The sequence below is a fragment of the Falco naumanni genome, chromosome 5, assembly GCF_017639655.2.
Source record: "Falco naumanni isolate bFalNau1 chromosome 5, bFalNau1.pat, whole genome shotgun sequence".
Classification (NCBI taxonomy): Eukaryota; Metazoa; Chordata; class Aves; order Falconiformes; family Falconidae; genus Falco; species Falco naumanni.
The window spans coordinates 19,529,697-19,555,671 of NC_054058.1; the positions used below are offsets into that span (position 1 = coordinate 19,529,697).

Below are 25,975 nucleotides of genomic sequence, written 5' to 3' on the forward strand. Positions count from 1 at the left end.
TAAATTGTTGCGCTTTATCACCTCATTACCAAATTACACTTAGCAACTAAAAAAGAAGAAATCTGACTGAAGCAACCCTGTGCGTACACTTCACTTAAAGGACATCTTGGTTAACTAAACATACAGCCAGGGAGCTAGTTACGATTGAAAACTAACAGCTTAAACCCCTATTTGCAACTTAGTAGTAGGTACTTTGTCACTAGTTACCACAAATCAGATTGGAGTTTAGTACCTGCACAAATTCCTTCCTGGAACCAATATGCCTGACAGTGAAAGAGAGGAACAGGCAGAAAGCAGCCAGGACACAGGGTCCCCACGAATGGTTTTATGGTGACTGTAACAGTTATCTAGTAAGAACACCATCGGGATACGGGACTCTCACCCAAGGTGGCATCCCATCCCACCTACCACATAAGCTGGATACAGCCGCCTGCTCCACAGGCTCTTGACAGGGAAGACTGCTGCAGGCAACATCCACCAGCGCTGTTGCGTTAACCTTTCTGTGGAGTGCACTGCACACTGATCCTGCTGGAGATCCGTCAGAACGCACCACTCAACTGACAGCTCATCCTGGCTTTCATTGTTCAACGTTTGCGTGCTGCACTTAGCTGAGCAGAAAATACATTTATTTCAGAAATAAACTTATGGGGAGGGGGGAAAAAAAAAAAAAAAAAGCATTCACCTTGCCATATATTCGCAGGCCACATTCTAGGCAGTAAGAGCTCCAAGCGCCCTGTGCCCAGAAGATGTCCTCTCCACGTGGGCCAGCTCAACAGAGATGGTACCATGAGCTGCAACAGGAGCCTTGAGACCTGGCTGCTCGTGGGATGCCAACACAGCCCGCCTGCCTTGTGAACATTCACCTGAGCAAGCAGTTTTAGGAAGCAGGAGCTTTCCCACCTCTGCCAATGCTCACACCGCCCAAGCCTGGAGGTAGCTTTAGGCAGGGAAGGCACCACCATCCCATTGAGACATCCCAGCTCACAAGGGTGGCTCACAGGCTGAGAGGAGGAACCTGCACAGCAGTCAGCCAAGGGAAACCAGGTTCTGGTAACTATAGCAGGCAATTTACGCACGGTTTGAGGAAGAAGGGAGCTACGAGTCAGGCACAGGATTTAACACATTTTACTTATGTTTTAAAAGTGAAGGCTACGTCGCATTCAAGCGAATGCAGTGCTATCTCAACAGCACAGTGACTCACTTTTTAACTGTCATAGCCGTGTTCTCGTATGTGAATTAGTCTAGACAAAACTTCCTTGCCAACACTAATCCAGTTGGCTTTTGTTGCTGCATTTCTGCACAGATTAATTTAATGTGCCGGTCAGTATTTTGACAAGATGAACACAAAATCTTAATAAGGAATCGCACTTATCCCTCATTTCTGGTAATCCCGAAGAAACAGTTTGTAAGACATATTACCCTGTGTCCAAACTTTATACAAAATGGAAATGGGGTTTTGTTCAATCAAAATAATCTTCTATATCGATATCTGGATTCAGGAGATCTTCACCATAGGCTGAAAGATCCATTTGATTTAAAATTAAGTTTTCAAAGGTTTCTTCCAAGTCCGTTTCACCAATCAGCACAGCTCCCATCATTCGGCCATTCTGCATCACTACTTTAACATACTCTTGTCCCTTGGTACATCTCAGCATCAGTTCATGGTCTACACCCAAGCCTTGAGCATTGTATTTTCCCAAAACCACCACCTAACAGAAGGAAAAAGAAGCAGTACTCATAAGAACACTGCAGTGGCTTTTAGCATTTCTGCTGGTAACAGTTCTAAGCTTCAGAAGACTGATGTAAACTGGGAAATACTTGTCCCTAGGGAACCTCCCCCATTTCGCTGGCTTGGAAACCCACATCAGAAATAAAAATCTTCACCCTGAAAATACCATCCACAATCCCCAACAATGAACACCAGTTACCGTGCTGAACTGTGTCAAATTTATCCATGAACAGAAACTTAATGAAACGGAATATGTATGAAAATGCAAAGTAGATCGGTTGTCACTCACCAATTACAATTTGTAATGTAACTGTAAAGATCTTTGCGCTTGTCAGTTTCAGGATTCAAAGTTACCGTGAACAGAGAAAATCTAAACTAAGATTAATTATTATATAGAGAAAAACTGAACTACCTGCTCAGAGTTAGCAAGTGAATATAAACAAGCAGTATGGGTTCCTCAGTGGTTTAAGAATATTAAGACTGTATTTGCTTTACCTTGTAATTGAAAAATTTTGTAACATGAGCAAATAGTTCAAAGCTGAAATCCATATCAACAGATTCCCCTAAAACATCTGCTGCCATGCATTTTGCTGCATACCATCCCATCTGCCTAGCTTGAGTCCACAGTCTCATCTGAAAAAAAAAAAATATATTACAAGGATTTAAAAACACAAATACATGTCACTGTGCAATGACCGGGACTCACTGTTCTCATCAATGCATACTATGTATTTTCATTATACAAGAAAGGCTGAACAGCTTGGCTTTCAGCCACGCAGATAAAATTATCTGTCATCAACACACCCAGGACTATCTACTCATTCACTGGTTTCTGCTTCAATTGAACTTTCTTTTCTCCCATCTGTGTAATAGCGTGCAATTTCCTTTGTAGATTAGATGGCTGCTAAGTGCACAATCTTAAGATATGATTTACCTGATGCCACACTGGACTAGGTTCCCACGAAGCTGTGCAGATATCTCCAGCTGCATATATATCGGGCAGGGATGTGTGCATGTGCTTATCTACTTTAAGACCTCCATCTTCACCTACAGCAAACTAAAGTATTTGCACAGATCAGCAATAAGAAAAATAGTAACTCAAAGTAATTCAACTTCCCCATGTTAAGCAGTCATCTCATTTGTTACTCCTAAAAAAATTTAGGTAAATTCACTATTCTGCTTATCAAAACATTTGAAGACCTAAAAATCATATGAACAAATAGGACAGGAACCCAGCAGGATGCTCTTCTGGATGCCATGTAGCAACAGAGAAAAGGTCATTCACTATGAACAATTTGCGGCTATTCATTCTCCCATCTAATCTGACTCAATTAGGAAAGACTGACAACCAGAGAAACATTGTTCAAACCTCAGTCTCAAGACCCCCATCTTCAAGGGAAGAAAACAGATCCCCTGAAGAGTACCTTAATGAAGTATTTTTCACAACTGTCTACATACCAAGTATTACTTCTCCATATTATAATGCAATCCTGCTCTTGCGGAGTTTTTCCTCAATCTTTTCAAACCTATAACCTTTCAAATAAGCAAATACAAACTTAGCCTACAAAAGCAGAACTTCCTAACAACCTCTGCATTCCTTTCTCACCAAGTTTAAGAACATACCAGTATTGCATTTTACAAATAACAATCACATAGCCTTCAAAATATCTCAAACTCTGTATTAAAAAAAGCTTAAACACCATTACACACCGAAAAAAATCATTTAACATGAGACTGTCCAGTCTCATGTTAAATACAAAGCATTAAGCATTATTTCTAGAACACAGCATAGGCTTATGAAACATTATTACTGATACCTAGGCAGGGACGTAACACAGCTTGCCAAATTCCAGTCACACTACATGTGTTACAGGGACACCTAGTCTCATTTTGTATTTTTGCCAAGGCCAAAAAATACCACTGCAAATACCTAAATACCTAATCAAACTTTCTAATGTAGGCCTTGAGTATTTCATGGCTAAACATCCAATGTGTGTTTCCATAATTTTCTTCTGCTTTATTCAGAGGATAGTGTTTTACTTCCTAATTAGAGGGTACCACAAAACACCAAATACCCTAATGTATTGATTTTGCCTGGGGTAGAGTTAACCGTCTTCACAGGAGCTACTATGAGGCTATGTTTTGGATTAGTGCTGAAAACAGTGTTGATAACGCAGGGCTGGTTTAGTCGTTGTTCAGCAGTGCTCACACAGATTCAGGAACTTTCCTGTTTCTCATGCTGCCCTGCCAGCAAGAGGCTGCTGTGCTCAAGAAGTTGGGAGGGGACCCAGCTTGGGCAGCTGACCCCCACTGACTGAAGGGATACCCCAAGGCATACAATGTTGTGCCCAGCAAAAAAAGCTTGGGGGAAGGAGGAGGAAAGGGAGACGTTCATAATTACACCGCTTGCCTTCCCAAGTAACTGTCATGCCTGTAAGCCCTGCTTTTCTGGAAATGGCTGAACATCTCCCTGCCGATGGGAAACAGCGAATGAATTCCTTATTTTGCTTTGCTTGTGTGCACAGCTTTTGCTTTGCCTAAATTTGCCTAAATTATCTCAAATCATGAGTTTTGCCACTTTAAACTCTTCCAACCCTCCTCCCCCATTCTACTGTAAGCGTAAGCAAGCTGCTGCACGGGGCTGAGCTGCCAGGCAGTGTTAAACAAGACACCTGACACAGAGACAAAACCATCTCAAGGCCTAAAAATCCACATGGCAGCTATGAACTCTAATCATCATCCACGTTTGGATGCAGATCCAAAGTGTGACTTCCCTCAGTGAACATGAGCACCTTCACAGCTCAGTTTCCCAGATCAAGAATACTGGAAATTACTGCTGCCTTCCCAGGAGAAAATTTTAAAATTTGTAAAATAAGATTTTTGCCGCGTGAACTAATCATACAAATGTTTTTCTCTCTTTGTATAGGCTTAATCTTTAGAGTGTAAATTGTATATATATACTGTACATATGAGTAGCAACATAATAAGCCAAGTCAAATTATTTTTTATTATGTTGGATATTATATACCAACACAATATATACCCGCCGTATTTTGAAACACTGTTCAACATTCAAAACCTTTAGCAATCAATACTTCCCGTCAGAATACAAGCATAAACCAGCTGAAAAAGCTTATTTCACCTTAAAAAACAACTTAAACTTCAAAAGAAATCAGTATACTTACATTATTGCCATCAAGAAATGGTTTAACATTTGGCACAACTCCAGTTGCACTGACAATGAAATTGCAACCATAAATTTTTCCATTAGTTAATTCCACATATACAGGCCATAGCACTGAAAAAGGGGAAAATTTTGCCCTGAGAAAGTAACCAACAGAAATTACCTTATTAATTATGTCTTAAGCCATGAATTAAGAAGAAAAAAATATAATCTTTTGAGATATCGAATGGATTAGGTAGGGAAAAATAAAAATAAAAAACAAACAAAAAATTATCAGAGGTGACCTATAACATTTCTTACCTTCACTCAGGACTAGAAAAAAATGAGATTTTGGAGCTTAGCTTCAAGTCCTACTATTAACATTTTCTGAACTTTTTCTAAATCAAAGCCCTCATTTGTTGGGGGAAAATACTATGTCCTGCCACTGCTTCAGACCCATGGGATGTTCTCTTAAGTACACAACTTCGAAATAGTCTTTTACATACAAATTTACAGATGCACAGGGAAGGCCTCAAAGCAAAAAGAACATCAGAGAATTGACTTCCTAGAATTTTATACTGGGAGTAACTGGCTATTAAGATATTATTTTAAATATTAATTTTCTTTGAGATGAATTTATTAATAGAATTACTCATGGCAAGTAATATTTTCTTCTACTTTCTTTGAACGATTACTTCATTTTGACACTATTTTTTTTCTTCTGTTTTAACACCGCTGTTAATATATGTTTTTATTGGACCATCACAAGCAAGGGATATTCTGCATAAAGGATTTAGGTGACTTTGTGGAAAAAGGGTTTGACCCATAACATTTTTTAATGTAATTGTAGCCCATAAATCAAATGCTCAACTACTATTTGTTACTCAAGCTCCATTTAATTTACAGAAATAAAGGATTTATTTTCCAAATCCGTATTTGCTCTAGAACAGCAAACAAGATCAAACATGCTCCAGTGCTGCTTTTATCTTCAACACATTATTTCTCATCAGCACTGACACCTACCCTCGTCTGGTTCTATGTTCTTCTCTTCTTTAGGAAAAGTGAAAGATGTCTGTTGCAGTCGTATAAATTCTTCCTGTAAGTGTATTTTCTTCACTTCACATAGTACTTCAATATGTACTTTATGAGAAAACTAAAGAAAGATTGACAAAATTGTACACATAATGATTAGAAATAACAACATGTTTAATAGCAAGTATACCTTCACGTAAATTGACGTTACTAAACTGGAAAAAAAAACAGAACCATGTATCCTGTCCTAAAGCATGACGCATTAGCTTAGTTCCCACACTTTTTCCTTTTTTAGTACAGATCTAACCACAGCAAATGGCAATTCACGTGCTTTTTCAGCAGGTATCTGATGTTCCTTGAAATTTCATTACAATTTAGCTTTTCCAGGCATGCCAGAAAACATATTCAAGTTGCCCTGAGCTTACAGGAAGAGAATTCAGAACTTACCAGAAAAAAGTAAACTCATCTTTTCTGTCTTTCAGGATTTCAAATCCCTTACTTTCCTATCATGAATTAAATTATGATAACAATAATAAGTGCATGTTCTACATGCTGTAGAAAGAAAAAGAAAACATATCCTGTTTCATCAACCCATATTTCAACCACTTCTATTCTAAGCTCAAGACAGAAGTAGGAAGGTTGCCCATTTCTCTAAACTGTTTTGTGGATTCAGGCCTCGAAAGGTTTTACTCTCCACTACACAAACATATTTCCACAGCCTTCAACAGCCCAAACACCACCAACTAATGTGCTGAATACCCTAAGCATCCTTTAGTTGTTATTTCTGTAGAATCTATGACTGATCACCTTTTGAAAGGTCTTTCTTTTAAATGTGTTACAGATGCAAACAACTAACAGCTAAGAAATTAATAAAGACCTGATGAAAACCTATGAAAAGTGAGGATTTTTATTTAATTTCAAGCATGAAACTCTTCACAGTGCTCATGAGTCCACCACTCATTTTGCATTTCATTATCTACTGTGACAGGGGACTGATGTTCCCTGCACCTCTGTACAAATCCTACTGTCTTATTTTTCACATAAGAAAATGTACATATGGCAGCTGAAATCAGGACAATAGAGGCACCACTGCTTCTGGTTAAAGCTAGGATTGACATCAGTCCTACAGAAATATGCAAACCCACATTTACATTTCAATTTGAAGAGCAAACTGCTAAAATCATGCCAGTGGATCCGATTAGCCACTTTTCTTCTGAGGCAGAAAATTCCTTTGTGTTAACATATTTTCCTGTTCAGTTCTGACGGAACAGGAGGATCTGCTCAAGCACATTTGATTTCTATTTTTCTAATAATCCTGAATGTGGTATTTCACATTCTGTCACCCTTACTCACTTAAAGCAATATTTCAGCAAATGTGTAAGCAGGATTTTGACCATACCTCTTTCGTCCCTTTAAGAGCTAAGCCCTCATGCCAATCAGGGCCTAAGGCACTGCCCAGTTTGTCAGCTGCTGCTATAGGTCTTTCTTTTTCCTCATTTCCTGAAGGAAAGAGATGAAGAAGATCAGATTTAGCATGCATACTACATTGCCCGCAGAATTCAGAACGAGGGTCCTCAATTAAGAGAAATATGATCTGGTTGCCAAAAGGGAAGACAAAATGTAATGCCCCCAAACCCATTAACCTGCAGACAAGTCAGACTCCAAGCCACCATTCAGTTTTATGCCTTTCATTACTTCACTCATCTCAGCAACAACCATGCCACCGTGAGGTGTCTGCATGGACCCTTGAGAGCCAGACAGACCCCAACAGCACCAGGCTTCTGGAGACGCGCTATAGACTTGGTTGCTTAGCACCAGTGCTAACATTTAAACTGATGTCCATCTGCCAGCAAATGTGCACTGTCCCCTCCCCACCGCACAGAAGTGCGAATTCTAACATAACACGATACATGTGAAGAACACTGGGTGGTGCCATTTAGTGATGTTTAGGCTGACAATCTCACAATTTATTCTTCCGACCTGAAGTCTAAAACCATGCTCTTCTTTTTGTTAGTATTTTGGTCAAATACATGTTTCTGTCACATCTGTTCATGCAGTTCTGATTAACTGTTCTTAATTAACACTACAGTTTCACTGCACCTGTAATCATGGTCTGTGATGTTTTATCTGGTCCTCCAGTAGCTTATTATGGGACAGGTCTTTACATAATGCTGACGTAATTCAGAAAAAACATTAAAACATTACAGAAAATAAAGAAAAGTTCTTCAGCAGATGGAATATTTGGCACAGATATAAAGATAAGCACATTTTTTGCAGTTTACAGGTAACTATTACATGCTGTTGTGTGTCTACATAAATTCTGGAGGGGATTTTATATTGCTTTTTTGAAGAAGGAAATGCCACTGATAATAAGACTAAACCTTATTTACAGCCTGCTAAATTAATTAAATGCTGCTGCTGCCGTGTTAGAAGACCAAAGCACCATACCTTCCATTGTGTACTTGGTTCTTTTACATTCAATTGGAGTCTCTCGTTTTTCAGCAGTTAGCTTTGGAATGAGAAATTCAGCTGCTCCCGCATCAAAAAAAGTGTTCCCAATGGCTTTGTCTTTGATAGCCCAGATCACTTCACAGCCTTCAATTTCATACCTGTGGACATTTAAACAATGAATAAAGTGGCAGACAGATTCTGAAAAGGATCTGACTTAGCAACACAAGTGTGCCTGGTTTCATTCCAGAAGCTTGAAATAAGGGACCTAAGACTTTTAAACCTATCAAATCCACTGCAATGCCAGACTGTCCACTGCTAGGAACAGGCATTTATATCTTGTTTGTACTACCTGGAACATGAACTGCTGGAGACATGCAGAGGACAGTCTATTGAAAAGTGAAAAAGTTACTCCCTACAACACCACACAAGACCATATAATTGTCTAATACAGGTGGTTCTGTAACCTAGCAGACTGCAGGACCACACGGTTCAGTATCCTATCTGTGACAAAGGTCACATCAAACATTTCAGAAGTTCTATTGACTTAAATTAAGCTGGGTGCAAGATAAGCCACCTCTTTATTCCTGTTACATCTTCTGTCTCCAGAAGTCAGACAAGTTTTCTAACTGAAACACTGCCCTTATCATTGTTAACAGAAATCTCAGTTGGTGCCAAACCAGAAAAACACCGTATATTCTTGATAGCTGTGTCAAAGCTTCTTCTGAAGCCTGCTGAATTTTACATGACAGTAAGCACCACTACACTGTGAAAAAGTTATTTTGATCAAATGCTTCAAGAACTACAATTTTGTAAGTCAACCTTCTCCCAAACTCTTGCACAATACATTTAACATTTTATTGTCATTTTATTTGCATATGCATCTTCAAGATTTAGTCATTTACTTACACTAATTCAAGTGCAATCCCACCATTTCCCACCACTACTATTCTCTCAGCTTGAGCCAAATTCTTCTGAAAAGCCTGCATTAAGAAAGGAAAATTGTCAATTACAACTTAGATTATATGTTCCTTCATGCTGATCAATTATATCCTCTTCAATATTTTCTTGCTTTCTTAGTCATCTTATTTTAATTTTCTCAGACTAATGATATGCATTTACTTATGCTAAGACCTGTTACAGAAGCTAATGAAACCTGTAAAGTTCTACCACATTAAGGGATGAAGTTACTGTTACCGTCTTACAAGTCTCAAATTGAGACAGGAGAGATAAAATAATAACATGTAAACCAATTCAACAGAGCCTTTAACAGAATCTAGGAGACTGTTCTCTGTCCTACAGACTATTAACACTGGGATATCACAACTTGCATAACTTTCACAGTAATCTGTATAACATTAAAAAGGCAAAGATACAGAAACTTGGTAATTTAAAAACTCCTTATCAGGAATCGGTAGTCTAAGAAATAATTTGTAGCAAGTCTGAGAACCAATTTTATTTGTGCAAAAGCTTTCAGAAACAAACAAGTCTCCAAATCACACCTTAGTGGTGACAGAACATCCTACTTTTCGCTGGGATAGAGTTCTTTTGCTTCCTAGTAGCTAGTGGCTGTGTTTTGGCTTTAGGATGAGAGTAATGTTGATAACATACTGACATTTTAGTTGTTCTAAGCAGTGTTTACATTAAGTCAAGGACTTTTCAGTTTCTCACCCCACCCTACCAGCAAGAGAGCTGGTGGGGCACACAAGAAGCTGGGGGAAGTCACAGCTGGGACAGCTGACCCAAACTGGCCAAAGGGACATTCCAATACTATCAGCTATGGGGAAAGCTGGCCAGCAGCTTCTGCTTGGGCACTGGCTGGGCATTGGTCAGCAAGTGGTAACTGCACTGTGCATCGCTTGTTCTGTATACTCTACTTCTTTTATGAAAAGGAATAAGGCCTAAAAACCTAAAGACTCCTGAGAAGAGACTCAGCTCTGTAAACGCCCCATTCTGTCTTGCAAAATTGCTCAACTCTCTTGTACCAAGGAAACAGAGCATGGTGTGCTGAATCACCCTGTTCTTGCTCATTGTACCCAAGCCTAAGCCATTGATAGAGACTGCTGTACCAGGTACTAGAAATCATACATCTGATAAAGTTAGACATATCAATAGAAGAAAATGGTAGCAAGCCAAGATTTTTTGTACAAGAGTCTGGCAGAGCCACTTATGAAAGAAGGTTGAAAAAAGTTCAGCCCTGAGGAAAACCACCTGAGCAGGGCCGAAAGGCCTGAACAACCCTCCCAAAACTGATGCCAAGAGAAGACTCCACCTGAACTCTGCCCAGGCTCCACCTATCACTAATATGCAATGAGATTTTGTAATCACATGAATAATGTATGTAAAGACATTGCAATCATGTATGTCAAATGTATAAATTAGCCTGTTTTGCACGTGTGCTTCAGAGTGAACTACCTCCTCCCCCACGCAGGTAATAAATACCTTGCTACTAAAAGTACAAAAAGTCTCCTAGCAGTTTTCTTCATTCCGAGTTTTTTTCGGCTTAATTTTTCATGATTATTATCTCTTCCTTTCCTGTCCTAATAAACTGTCTTTATCACCATGCACAAATTTTTGTTTTTTTCCCCACTAGTTCTCTCCACCATGCCACAGCAGGGATGGGCAAGCATCTGTGTGGTATTTATGTGCCTGCTGGGTTAAACTACGACAGAGAAATAAAATAAATTTAAACACAGGCCAGACAGTATTTTTTAGATCATAGTATAACCACTTCAAGTATTTTCTTTCAAACAAATCAAGAACCATGACTATTAGATCAATTTTTGCAATTACACAAAAATCTGTTCTTATGTGCTTCCAGTTTACCTGACTAACTGTGTCAAGAGAGCCTGAACTGTAAAAGATCAGGAAAACTGCAAAGGAAAAAGTCCTTTAATCCCTTCAGAGAAAGACACTGAAGTTGTATCAGAGGGGACTAGTGGACACAACCAATCATCATTAAAATAAAAAGCAAACAAAACCTTAGAAACAAGCATTTTCAGCCTCATTCAACATCAGTTTTGACAAATGATAGTCCAGTCTACTGTTTCCCCACAGTGCCCAACAGTGGACGCACAGGGAAGACCATCAGAAGACAACAAGCACATGTCGATAGTATCCTGGAACATGTATTTTTTCTTCCCTCTTTATTTCTCTTGTGTTTTTTTTTAACTCAGGTAAACGTTTAATATCCAAAACAAACAACAATTTCATAGTTTCACTTCACTTTGCTTGAAAAAGTAACATCTTTTTTATTCTCAGCATCAAACTTAATTTGATGAACTCCAGTTTTTATGCTATGGAGAAGCAGTGTTCACTTTTGTTAAAGAAAATGTAGTTTGAATTAAGAAATCTGAAGTGCTGAAGCTGATAAGTGGCATAACCAGGCCTCGGCCTTTGTATAGCCCTACTCCAAGGCTGTTTTAAAACGTAGTCAAGTTAATCAGCAGGAGAATAGAAAAACAATAGATGAGAAATTTGTGTACACAGGTGCTTTCTGAAACACAGATGTCTTTAGAAAAATTAATATAGATGAGTAGGAATTGCTTGTTCAAAGATTAAGTGTGCTTGCAGGATTGTGTGAGTTAAAGCAGGTGGAAAAAAGATCATGATCCGAGGAGGACCCTGAAACCAAGTCAGAGACTGGAACCAAATAGATGAATCAACTGGGACAGGACTGGGTGATGGATTCCAGACCTGATAAGACCAAAGGAAACTCCCAGAACTTCTGACTTTGACTAGTGATCCGATTAGTGTATATAAGCCATGCTGCACCCCTTTGTTCTCTGCCCATCACTGAGGTGGTGGCCCAACTCCGAGTTGTGATTAAAGCAAGCCTAACGGTACCCACATCTGTGTGATATTCTCCTTCTAACAACTTTCACCCTGTCTCCTCTAATTCTAAAGACCTATAGCAGTGAAACCTCTTTCTACTTCCAAGCTGAAGTTTTAGTCCGAGTCATTTTTCATTTGAAAACTTTTTCACATCTTTGACTACAACTCTTTTCTGTACAATGGGGACAAACTACAGTAGAATTAAAAAAAAAAAAATGCCCTACAGTAGCTTTTCACTGAGCAGCCCTTCATACAGTGTAGCAGATACACCTTCTCAGGGAAGTTTCTACTGACGCCTACTTCCTGCTTGTATTTTCAGATTGGCTTCCACATGGAGGGTAGAACACCATTTATTCTAGATTATCATGTTATAAATACTGTCTATGAGCTATTTATAAACTTAATAAATTTAGTGACTAATTAATTTAATGGTATTTTAAGGCTATTTCTCTACTACTGAAAGTGTTTATATTTAAGGATATACAATAACAAACATCATCTGTTTCTCCATTTCACTCCATAATCATTTTTAGTATTTTGCATCAGAAGCAGGAATATATTATACACTTTTAAGTCCAAAACAAATTTACCTGTGCGCTGTCAGTGTCCCGGATTCCTAATACATATGGGTTTCCTTCAAAAATTAGTTTTGGTTTTGCTCCAGCACACAGGCAAAGTTTTTCATACATATATTCCTTCCCATCTTCAGTGACAATCCTCTGTTAAAAATGAAGAGAAAAAGCAACTGCAGACCTCTAGGAGAGCATCAGCATTTTTTTCCTTAGCATCATAGTATTTTGCAGGTATTAAAAGCTGTAACCCGCTTCTTAAAGAGCAAGCCTTCCTACTCTCATTGACTCTGTGTCGTTTATTTGCATTACACTCACCACAAACTTACAGGCATATGACATTATATGACAGACGGTGCACTCAAAGAAAGATGACATACAAGGATTACCACTTGGTGTCACTGTATTTACTAGCTGTACTAGAAGAATAGGTTTTCTATGTGACAAATATCCCACCCCATCAACATTAACATTATGCACTAGTGTATGTTAGCAATTAAGAATCTCATTCAAAACATTTCAACAACGGTAAACCTGTACATAACTTAACCTGGCACAGGCTAGAATACAGTTTAGAAAACCGGCAAATTCTGTTCTTTGCTAAAGAAAAAGGGTAGGCACTAAACAAGCTACATCATTCTGCAACAAGCAGTACTTAACATTCTATGACCTTATTTGTTTTCCAAACTAGAAGCTAAATAGTTTACACTAATTTTGCACAAAGAGTTTTTAAAGGTTATGGGCAAAAGATCGTCCAAATCTATACACATGAAATCTTTGTGTCCACAGACACATACCTAAACTAAAACACCATTATAGAAGTGATACAAGAATATCATTAAATTCAAAATATTAGCAGAATCTAACTGGAATCATATCTCTAACTTAAAATGAGCAAAACCAGTTTTGGATCTTAATGTGAATTTCTGGTAATGTTGAAGTGAAAAATAATGTTGAGCTGACACAGGCACTAACACAGATCTGTACATGCTGTACATTGCTCATACTTGCAATGTATTTCCTGCTAAAAATAAAGAAGAAAAGATGGAAATGTTGTTTAAGAACTCTTCCCCCCCCCCCGCCCCGTGTCACAAAGTCCTTAAGATTTTGGTCTCTGTAGCAACAAGCAGTAATTCAAGAATCAGAGATCTCTCCAATCAAGGGTTACAGCAATTTTCAGACACCTATACTGACATACAGTATTGGTTTCATCAACCGGTTTCCCTGCTGTTCCAATCAGGTATTCAACAAAGTATGTCTAAGGTGTCAAAGAATTAAATCTAAAAGATACGGTCTCTTAATCAACAAGCAATTTTTGATCTACAATTTTGTCCCTTGTATGTATTTCTACTTGAACAACAGCGTAAGTCGTAAGTGAAATTAAAAGTTAGGAAGTATTTTCTTGTGATTTTGGTAACTTAACACTTTAATAACCAGAATGTTCTTGAACAGAATTTCACACCCAGAACGTTGAACTGCTTAAGATATTTCTTAAATAATTGAAAAAACATATAAAAGACAAAACACCAGCTTACATGTTCATCACTTTTCAACTGTTTTACTCCAGACTGTATAACTTTGATATTGTGATATCGTTTTTCTAATAGAGAACTTGGTTGCTCTTCCACATCAAATTCTTCAAGTGTTTTGGAGACCTGTAGGAAGAAGAGAGGTATTTAAAAATATGAATCATTTATCCATCCCTTTTTCTAAAGCTTGTAACAAAATGTGTTATGTTCATTTCCAGTAAAGAAGTCACAACATAAAGCCAGTATTGTCACAACACATGTTATCACGTTACTGCTAAGTTCCTTTTTCTATATAGAATCCTTTCATGCCTATTCTTTGTAAAGAGTCAAAGTAGCACAGAGAATTCTAATTCTAAAGCTACACATTAAGCAAAAACTGGAGAATCCTGATGGCTGCTCTAACTGCTATGAAGTTTTATTCCATAAATAGAATATATTATTAGTTTTTAACACTGCTTTTTAACTTACTTGATGCAGTGTTAAGACCCTGTTTTTCTGTTTGTTGTAACTTTGATGAAATTACTCAGTAATATTCTCCCATATGAGCATTTTCCTCTCCTTGGCATTTTAGGAAAAAGATTTTGGTCAAAATACCTTACAGTATTTTGTAATATAAATAATATTTTGTAATATAAATAACATTTTGTAGTAAAACACCTTTTTTCTGGAATAAATATTTTTATTCTATTTAAAAAAAACCCAAACCCACAACACAAAACCCCACCACTGACATTTTCTGCAAAACCCTAATGATTCAAAAACCTTTTGTTGCAGGTAGCCAGCTGGCCCTTAGGGCAGGAAAAGAGCTTACCATTGTCCAACCTGTGAACGGGACATATAAGTCAAGTGTTCAGGCAAAACAGATTCAAGATCACCTCAAAGCATTTACTCAGCATCTCATCCATAGTCACTATGTGATACTACAGAGACTCCGGGCAGGGGGTGGGCGTGCAGGGGCAGGAGGCACAAACCAGGACTTGGAAAACATTCAAGTTATGTCTATCTGGGGTTTCTTCCAGAAGGGAGCACCTGCATGGGAACCTCCATGCTTTCTACTTTACAGAATACTCAAAAGAGTCTGGAACAAAACTAGGAACCAGAAGCCACACAATGTTTGCAATTCAGAGAGAAATTAAGATGCTCATGTCCAAAACTTCAATGCTGCTGCCTTCAGATAGTGTTTGGCTATTCCCTTATTCTTCAGATATTGAAACTTCTGCCAATGTGAATTATAGACTCTACACCTCTGCAACGTGTAAATGTCTTTTCCTGGATACTCATGACCCTACTGTCAGCACTCAAGCTCAGAAGATATTCTTTAGCTGGGTGTTATTCTTCCAGTCTCACATATAGCTCTCGGTCTCTCAGCCATGTTCTGAGCATCCCATTAGCCCTGGGCAACAACCACAGCGCAAAAAGGAAGAGATGCTGACAGCCAATTACAGCCACTACATGCAAAGAACTGCTGTTCAAATCTCTCTATGCTTTATTTCCACACACACCCGCCCCAGTTATTTGAATTAGGCATTCATATACCAGGAAGAATTATGTTAAAACCGGACTGTCAGATAAATTAGAGTGGCTTTTCTTTCTTATCACATACTCATCATGAGACATGCCTCACCTGTTAGATACCATGTTTCAGAAAGACAGTCATGAATCTAAAGGCCAAGTGGAAGCCCAGCTCTCCATGTCTTAACTTTCCCTGACAGGTAAAACCTAACTTTTTACTGGCTGGCAGCTTTGTGTCCCGAGTTCAGTGCAATCCAGTCTCCAACTCTTTCCGTGCCCTATGGTAGAGTTTGAAGTTCCCTCAGAGTGGGGAAAAAAAGCAGTGCTTTCCAAGATCTGAGCACCTCAGCAAAACCAGCTTAGTAAACCTGCTAAGGCCAGAAATCTGAATTCATGTACAGATTTTATTTTCTTTCTCAAACCAGCAGGAGAGAGGTCATTGAATCACCAGCTGCTGGAGATAAAGCTGAAGGCAATTTCACAGAAGACTATCCCTTTTTTATTACTTGTTAGAAGTCTGTTTCTGCCTGAAACTCAAACACAGTGCTGTATAGGAGAACCGCTAGCCAGACTAAGTTTCTGAAGTAATGTATTTCAAAGATACCATTACAGTGCTTAAAATGGAGCCCCCATTAATAATGCAGTGGAATAAAGCTTTAGTAACTTCAAAAATACTTCAACCATATAAGCATCCAATTTAACCTTTGCTCAAATGGCATGAATATATTCACTAATTACTAATGATTATGCATCACTAGAAAATATCTCTTCAGTCCTGCTAGCACTTACTATTACAGCCACACTAACATGAAAATAAGTTCAAAGTCATATGCATTTTCAGGATTATGTTCTAAATTATTTGTACCTATGCAAACTTCTGAAGAGGTCTTCCCATAACAAAAAGTAAGTCTCTCTTACCTGTTTGAAATTTGTTACAGCTTTTATAACTGGAGAAGCTGTCACTAAAAGAACATCTTCTGATGGGAATTCCATGGCCAGCTTGTAAAGGAACAGAAATCACGATGAGTGAATACAGTCATCAATAGATTTTGACTTTAAGATAATAAACTTATTGGTGAAAGGTAGCATGTATTATTACATTACTTTAGTCTTGTAGAACCCTACTGGATAAACACTACTTCAAGACTATGAAAGAATAACAACTAAAATGAACAGAATTTGGAGACCCAAGACTGATTCATTTACACACAAATACATCTTCAGGAACTGCAACCATGGTATAAATGACTACTCTAAAGCCTATTCTCACAGTATTCTAAAGGGCAGCCTATGGGACAGCCTATGATCATGTGATTTCTGGAGATACCCAGTTACTGGACATACTTATTTTTATTGCACAGTAGTGAGTAATTGTTCACAGATTTCATTTTAACAGAGGAAATGCTAACTCCTATTGGCTATTTTAAATGTCATTTAGTAAACTGATAAATGGATTATTCTCTTCAGAGTACTACTAAGCAATAGAAGACTTTTACAAGCCCCAAGCCAAAGTGAAAAGTTCCTATTTTAAACATGCATTGTTCTGCCACAGAAAATAAATCAGCTCTGTCAAGAACAAATCATCTGTCTCTGAGGTACAGGCAAAATGCAGGGTTCCTTGTCACCACATTCTGTAGATGAACAGAACAGTTGTATAAGCCACGAAGAAGGATGTTTCATGTCATGCACAACCAGCTGCGCTATAAAGGGACTAGCATGTATTCCTGTACCTCAGACCTGTGTGATCTGAAGGTTTATGTGGTGAAGCCTTGTTGGTTTAAGGGAGATTCACGTTGGCAAATACAAATTAATTTAACAAGGCTATGTAATCCACACTTTATAGCATGAATCCCTAACATATTTCACACGTATCACAGCTGAACACTTTGTATTGACAGATAACAGGAAGAAAGGTTAAGTAACACACTGTGCTGCAGCAGGTGCTCCCAGCTGTATCTAATAAGCCTCAGAAAAACAACAGAACACTACGGAGATCATGTTCAGTAGCTTTATTAATGACAGATAGTGGGATTGAGCGTACCCTCAGCAAGTTCACAGATGACACCAAGCTGAGCAGTACAGTCAATTGGTTAGAGGGATGTCATCCAGAGGGATCCTGACAGGTTTGAGGAATAGGCCCACATGAACCTTGTGAAGTTCAACAAGGTCAAAAGCACAGTCCTGCACCCAGGTTGGGGCAATCAACAGTATTAGTCCAGACTGGGGGATGAATGTATTGATAGCAGCTCTGCAGAGAAAGACTTGGGGATATTGATTGGTTAAGAATTAGATAAGGATTGTAAACATGTGCTTACAGTCCACAAAGTCAATCGTATCTGGGCTGCCCAAGAAGAGTGGCCAGCAGGTCAATGGGCCCCACCTGGAGTAGTGCATCCAGCTTTGGGGCGCCCAGCACAAGACAGACACAGACCTGTTACAGCAGGCCCAGAATACAGCTGGTCAATGGTCAGAGGGCTGGAGCACCTCTCTTATGAGGACAGGCTAAGAGATAGGTTGTTCAGCCTGAAAAAGACAAGGCTTCCAGGGAGACCGTACTGTGGTCTTTCAATACGTAAACTGGGCTCACAAGAAAGACAGAGACATTTTACCAGGCCCTGTAGCGACAAGAGAAGGGGTAACGGTTTTAAACAGAGATTTAGATTAGGTATAAGTAAGAAATTCTTTACTATGATGATGGTGAGACACTGAAACAGGTTGCTCAGAGAAACTATGGATGCCCCATCATTGGAATTATTGAAGGTCAGGTTGGATAGGGCTCTGAACAACCTGATCCACTGGAAGGCGTCCCTGCCCGTGACAGGGGAGCTAGAACTAGATGATCTTTAAGGTCCCCTCCAACCTAAACCATTCTGTGAGTCTATGTAATTTTAAGACAGCCATCATGTATTTTGCATCAGTTATACTCAAATGCTTACCTCTGCCCTCTTATTAAGATTTAATGGTTGTTTGAAACTTTCATTTAGTATTATTAAGGTTATTTCATTTCTTTACTTTTAAAAATACTAAAACTAAAAATCTGCCAGATAGAGTATTAGGTTTATCCATGCATACAGAAATGTGCAAGTCATCACAATCTAGAAAGAAATGCTGCCATATAAGCATGAAAGGCAGAAGTTACGTAAGACATGAAAAATCTTGTGGCAATAAAAAAAAAGTCACACTCAAACTTTTAAGACATTTTTGTCAGAATATTTCAAAACATACTCAAAAAGTAACTATATGTGAAAATACTTGAGACAGACCTGATGCAACGATTGCTCTCAGCTGCCTGAGAAGTCTGAACTACAAGACATCACATACCTAAAATGCAGTATGATGGACAAGTTGTTTATTGCTACTATGTTCCACAGAATTGTACTTGCTCAACACTAGAGCTGAGAAAAATTGTGTTCAATATTCCTCTTTCATTTAAAGCATGCGCTCAACTATACATGTACAACACATAAATTCTTCTAGAACACAGTGCCACTTTTAATGGATTTAGTGAATTAAAACATATACTAAAAGACCACTAATACTCACTGCTGTGCTTTCTGCAGTACTAAGAGATGAGCCAAAAAGAGGCAAGTCTCTGCCATCATGTAACAATCTGATTGGGTTTTCCAAGGAAAAGAAAAAAAAGGTGAGGGAAAGAGCCCAGGGGGGTAAGTGGTACTCTCTATGAACTGACAAAAAAACCAAAGCTTTAACTCTTTGGCACTAACACAGCAGAAAAAAAATAATCAAGAAAACAATATATGCTAGTCCCTTTTACAGCAATCTTAAAGATTACAGACATCCACTATAAATTGGAAATAACTGTATTGTGAAACAGGATCATAGCAACTAGATACAATTCTAAATTACTTCCAGGAAAACAAAGTCTTTGGGAATATGAAATGTATGATCCAAAACTTATTCTTGCAAGCACATAGGGATAACACAAGAGCCTTAATTATGTGAATAGTTTAATCAACTTTTAAGGGATTACTCATATTAATATAGTATTTAAGGGTCTGTAGTACCAGTGCCCACATATTGCATTAACCATGAATAAAAGGAAAAAAAACCCAAACTAGTAGAAACAAACTAATTCCATGAAGATGGAGAACAGTATCAGTATTTTTTTTAAATTAGCCTGCATGTAGTTTATACAATGTCAGAAATTAAATAGTATCACTTCATCACCAGAGAACAGATATATCTGAAACACAGTCTTTATACTGCTTTTTAGTTTTAGTATATAAAATATTCACTGAACTAATATCCACATCATTTCATTCCACACTATAGGTACAAAGTTATCTCCAGTTACTGTTACTTTAAAAACACTAAAAACCTTTAAAAAAGAAACAAATAAATTTATTTTTAGAGCTTGAGCTCATGGAAAGCTGGAGACTGGACAACATCCACAGGTGTACAGCCCTGAACATGGACACAGGAAAAACAGAGCAGTGCTTTTATAAAAAGCAGGACATCGCAGCAGCCTTCACTTGAGCGGCAGTACAAACTTTATGGCTGCGAGGAATGATGCATGCAGGGCTCCTTCAAGTCCCTGGCCTCTTGGCCAGCACACGGAATGGCAGCTTTCCCAAGTTACAAAGTTCTACTCCCCTTTTTATGAAGCAGTCGTAAACTCGTACCGGGTTATTTGCACGACTATTTTAACCTCTTCAATATTTCTAGACCGACAAATACTTTTATATTACAACACTGCTTCCCTGGGGCTGGTTTTGTTTCAATTTGTTGGTTTGTTTTTGTTTGTTTTTTTTCAAAAGAGGGACAAATTATTTGTAAACAAGGGGGGCGCGTAATTATGTAATTAATGTATAGATAAAAATATCTAAGAAATGACTAATAAATCTAATGAACTGTTTTACGTAATTTCGTAAGTCGACCCTATAAAACACGTACGCCTTCAAGCGAACCGCGCCGCCCGAGCGCCCCCCCCCCGGCCCGGCGGTCTCCCGCCGCGCACGGCCGGCCGCGCTTAAGGCGCACACGGAGCTGCACAGGGCCCGCCCGCCGGGCCCGCCCCCGGCACCCTAAAGGGCCGGTGACGCCACGGGGCTGGGGAGCCTCGCCCGAAGGCCGAGACCCGGCCTTACCGGCCCAGCTCCCGCCGGGGCCGCGGGGGAGGGCCGAGGTTGGCGTGCGGGGTCAATATGACACCCCGCTCGGCCCCAGGCCCCCGCGCCCGGAGTTCTCTACCGGCTGGGGGGGTGGGGGGGTGTGTGCCGCGCGGGCCGCGCATGCGCGAAGCGGGCAGAGGAGGCCCCTTACCTTCTCCGCACAGGTAACCCCTGCGATTCCTCCGCCCACCACCACGAACCGACTCCGCGCAGCGCCGGCGGAGGCCGCCATTTCCCTGCCTGCTCCCCTGCGCGCCGCCGCCGAAGGAAAAAAATAATCGCCGGTTACCCACGGGAGCGGCTCCTCAGCGCCGCCTCCCCGCCAGGCCGTGGAGGGCGGCGGCGGCGGCAGCAGCCCAGCTACGGCGGGCGGTGGCGCCTAAACTTCCTCTGCTGGCGGCGCGCCCTCCCGCGGGGGCGGGGCGGGGCGGGGCGGGGCGGGGCGGCGGAGCCACCCCTCCCTCAGCTCGCCCGCCCGTCACACCTTTTTCCCGCTGATTTTTATTTAATTCGGAAGTTACATTCTTCCTTGGCGGAGCGAGGACTTCGCGGGCCTGAACGCTGGAGGATTCTGATGGACTTTGCCAAGGGACCAAAGAGAGCAGATAGCAAATAGCTATGATAAAAAAACAAAGAAAAAAAATTACGTTCAGGTCTTTCTTCACCCCTTAACGGGATATCAGGAAAAAGAAACACGGGAATGCGAGACACTGCCTTCTCCCCAGCCGCCCCCGATGCTGGATACAACAGAAGCAGCACGGCGGCAGCGTGTGGCGGTGCACATGGGGCGGGTGTTCCCGAGCTGCCCCCCCGCACCCCCCGGGCCCCCCCCAACACCCCCCCGGGATCCCTCACCCCCACCCCGGGATCCCCCGCCCGGGCCTCCCCCGCCCCCCCACCCGCACAAGGTGCCACCGGGCGCAGGGACCGTGTGCAGGCACCGGGCGGTCCCCGCGGCGCGGCCCCGCCGGTCAGCGGCCCCTCCGCTTTCAGTCGCCGCAGCCGATGGCTTTGCTGCTTCTTTCTTTGGTTTTGAGACTAGGGCAAGTGTGGTACGAGATGTATGTGTCACAGTCAGGACACAGACTGACGCCTATAAAGGGGCCAGCCATGCCTATAGCTGGAGATGAGCTGCTTAAAATGAGTTCCAAGCTTTTGCGCTCTGGTTTACCTTAGAGTTTTCAGCACATCAGTAAGTACGATTTTCATTCTAACACTGACCTTCAATGCTTTTGATCCTCTTGGAGGAAGGGATGAGCTATACGGGATAAAACTACTAACTGCATGCACCACAGAAAATTACTTTTATTTTATGGCCGATGCCTGTTCAGACATTCCTGTAGCCATCAGGACATCAATCACACCCTCCAAAACAGTTACTTCCTGATGGCAGTTAGTTATAAATACTTTCATTTTGTCTTTTTTTTAAGAAGTAACTTTTTTCCCAGCATTGAAGGTAATTTTACAGTCCAGACAATTGCTGGCCATTTTGGTCATAAACTAAATTCTGCTCTCTGAACACAGCGCATGCCACTGTAAATTACCTGAGTAAATGACCTGACCTAAACGGTGCAAGATATTGGATAGACTTGCGTCATCAGGTACAAGAATACCTTCCAAGGATTTTATTCTGCAGTATATGATAAACGACTGGAGAAATTCTCATTTTACTTGCAGCATTTGCTTGTGCAAACTAAGAAAAGTTGTTACTGCCTCCATTCACAAAAAATGTAAAAAACCAACACAACCAGGCAAATTAAGACTGTGAAAAGAATTGCTCACAATTACGGTATACCTTCTTAGTTTCTAACTGACAGCAAGGAGGTGATAAGTGCAGACCTGTAAAAACTTTTTCAGATTCATAACGTTTAATTGTATAGGGGATGTAATGAACTTGGCTTTAGTAACAGTAGCCCACTGCAAATTCATTCCGGACACTTCTTACCAATCTCAGTGCATATGCATTGGAAAGGAGTAGCAGAGGATATGGGACCGTGAAAGTAGATGGCAGTCATTAAGTAGGTTTTATCCTTTATTAAGCAAGAACTCTTAATGTTCTCTGAGGAACTCTGAAAATCACTGTGCAACCATCATGGTGCCTATGTCACTTGTATCCACGTGCGTATAACCTTCCATGCATGACTTTGCTTATCTGACGCTCACAATCTAAATATAACTGTGACTGTCATAACCACCCCAAACTCCAGTAGCCAAATCCTTGGTGCAGACCATAGATGGAGTGGGTATTGACTTGGGGGAGTCCTTACAAAAATTCTGGAAGAAATCCACTTGTCTCGAAAGCACAATCGTTTTTCTATGAAGGAAAATATTACATTTACAGTTATGGGTTGACTGGATCTCATCCACCCTGCATCCTCTGCTAAATGGCCACTGTGCAAGAGCAAGGCCTGCGAGATCATGGCTTTGTTGTGGAAAGCCAAGCATGCTGCATGTAGGTAGTGATGCACTTCATATTTCTATCATCCTTCCTTTCCTGCAAGTGTGTTTGGGCATCTCAGATGTCTGTAGGGCTTTGCTGATTTGGGCCAAGATGGTAGGTTTTGTCTGGGAATGTGGGTAATCTATCACTCATGAATAATGAATTAATGTACAGAATATGACAATAAAGCTTTTATAGCCATATGTACTATAAGGGTTTTTTTTTTCTTTCACTGTCTTCCATTCCTCAAGCAGATGGAGAAGTTATTCAGACAGTGAGAGAGAGGGAGGCAAGAGGTGTCTGATCCACTGATTAAATGATAAAGATGAACTGATAATTACATACTATTTGATTGGCCTTTGGAAGAGGATCAGGGAAGTGATAAAGCCTAAAGAAGTGATACGAGCACAAAACACTTTACAGGCTGAATGACATTAAAGATTCCAAGATTTTTTGTCAGTTAGTACTTGGCTCACATAAAGGCAGAAGATACAATGTTGTCATTGTGACAATCTGAAGGATTTTTAAAACTGCAGACCTCTGGAAAATCACCTGAATATTTCGGTAGCAAGAGGTGCTGGTCCAATATGATTCCAGTAAGAAAAGCACTCAGACTCTGTCAAGTATCACTTAAAATTATGTTTATTGGAGCTAACACTGTAACAGAAAAGAGGATAATATAGATAATCTCACATCCCTCCAGATGCTGGGAGCCCACAGTAGTGCAGCTTTGGATGGGTCTTCAACAATGCACACTGTACAAATCCTGTCGGTGGAAAGGTTACCCAGCAACGTGGTCTTTTGAGCTCTTACAGGATTTTCTTACAAGAAAACATTTCTATTCATCATTTCTACTGCCAAACAAAAAGGATGTCCATATGCAACTTATTGCTGCACTCTTAGATAAAGGCAAGGCCATGCAGGTGGTGTAATTGCCAGCAGCCAATGGGAGCCGATGAGAAGCTCCTTGATTGCAATTAGTGGCCTAAGTGCATGCTGTGGCCAAGGGATGTGTGCGGCACAGCACGAGCCACAGCAAGGCCAGGCTGTATGTGCAGCACAGCACAGGCTTGGGCCAACCCAGGTCAGCTGCTCTGTGGATCACTAACTCCTCGATGTACAATGATCTTCCGGTCAGGATGACTAATGACTAACTTCCACCCCTTGATCCACATACAGTTGATCTTTCCTACAGATACCATAAACTGCAGATTATACCAGTAAGTTTTTTTGGCTACTAGAAAGATTATTTTACCAAAAAAACCCCCAATTACTAAAATCAGTAATACAAGAGTAATAAAACAAATATTGATTGTGAGAATAAGTACAGGATAGCAATAACCTAGGAGCCAGGACCATCAGAGATGCCCTGCCATCAGATTCCATCCCCAGTCCCATGTACCCTAAGACACATGATGCAAATTTCACAAAAACAGTCCAGTTATGTGATGTAGTAGGTGAAGAGGAAGAAGCTTTGGTGCTGCTGGAGGGCAGAGATGTCCGGCACTTCACGTTCACTGATAAACAGCATGCAGAGATCAAAAGCGATACCGTGAGGCTCCACATAGCAGTTCTGTGAGAGATAAAACAAAGACTGTTCTTTTTACATACAACGTAAGTTCAGATACGTAATGAGGGATGTCTGCTTGCACCTTTAGGATTAAGTATGTGGCTCCTAGTCCATGTGTTCCATCTACAGGGATGAGTTTCCCTTGAAAAGCCTGGTGTTTGCACTTGCCCCTGACTCAAGGGCTCATTGGGCTCTGTCAACATCCTGGACTATACCTCTTAGTGCTGGTGTTCCAGCAGAAGATGCTATGATAGGAGGTATAGTCTTGGAAGCACGCTTTACTGTTCAAACTCTTTACAATCTTTAATAGCACTGTTGGCCAGTTATGGAGAGTGTGAGAGGGAGCTGTGCATGCATCTGCTCTTTTGATGAGACATTGGTCCATTCCATTAGATCAGCTCCTCTGGGGTGATAGGTATATGATATACCCTGTATCCTTCACGCTCAACCACCCACTGACAGACCATTGGGCCTCTAAAAAGAGACCCATTGCCCAACTGGATGCAGGCAGGTGGGCCTACCCACTGGCTAAGTAACCACTGGCCTTTCAGTATTCCTCTCTGGTTGGCATGTGCAACTGGTGACACAGCAACGTAGCTGGTATGTGTGTCTATGGCCACCAGTATGTTCTGTAATCCCCAAGGTCCAATATAATCTGTTTGCCCAGTACGACCAATAACAGGGCCTCGCTGAATCTGCTTATAAGGCTACTGAGGTAACTTTTTAGCTTTCGATATTGCACAAACTGCACACTGCCACATTTATATGTGCATCAACACCAAGGTGTCTAGGCAAGGGTTTCCTTATGAGGAAATGAGTGCCCGCAGGCAGAGCATCAGGAGATAAAATAACACTCCTAATCTGAGCGGACACATCTGCGGTGGCACTGTGCTCCCTCTCATCCCCAACACCTTGAGTGATGTAAGCATCAACCTGTCAAACCCACAGGTCTGAATTCCTGTATATTTTTTGCCTTCTTCTTCCACAAGTCCTGACTCCACAATGGTTCCCCATGTG

The 25,975-nt window shown here is 40.5% G+C and overlaps 1 protein-coding gene across 1 annotated transcript; it reads right to left on the reverse strand.

Moving 5' to 3' along the window:
- Positions 1 to 1,109: 1,109 nt before the first annotated feature.
- Positions 1,110 to 21,350, reverse strand: PYROXD1 (pyridine nucleotide-disulphide oxidoreductase domain 1). The gene is made up of 12 exons (XM_040594667.1): positions 21,100 to 21,350; positions 16,735 to 16,815; positions 14,311 to 14,430; positions 12,797 to 12,925; positions 9,282 to 9,355; positions 8,373 to 8,533; positions 7,324 to 7,424; positions 5,916 to 6,045; positions 4,915 to 5,027; positions 2,664 to 2,786; positions 2,225 to 2,362; positions 1,110 to 1,709 (listed from the first exon to the last, which is right to left on the reverse strand). The coding sequence occupies exons 1-12, from the start codon at positions 21,178 to 21,180 to the stop codon at positions 1,461 to 1,463; spliced, it is 1,500 nt and encodes a 499-aa protein (XP_040450601.1). The 5' UTR covers positions 21,181 to 21,350; the 3' UTR covers positions 1,110 to 1,460.
- Positions 21,351 to 25,975: the final 4,625 nt, after the last annotated feature.

Bases quoted from the DNA above. Each gene is read 5' to 3' on its own strand.
- PYROXD1 (XM_040594667.1), bottom strand. From the start codon at position 21,180: ATGGCGGCCTCCGCCGGCGCTGCGCGGAGTCGGTTCGTGGTGGTGGGC. The intron at 9,356-12,796 runs GTAAATTTGTTT...TTCTTAATGCAG, and splicing joins GGGACACTGACAGCGCACAG to GCTTTTCAGAAGAATTTGGC. The intron at 1,710-2,224 runs GTAAAGCAAATA...TCCTTCTGTTAG, and splicing joins CAAAATTTTTCAATTACAAG to GTGGTGGTTTTGGGAAAATA.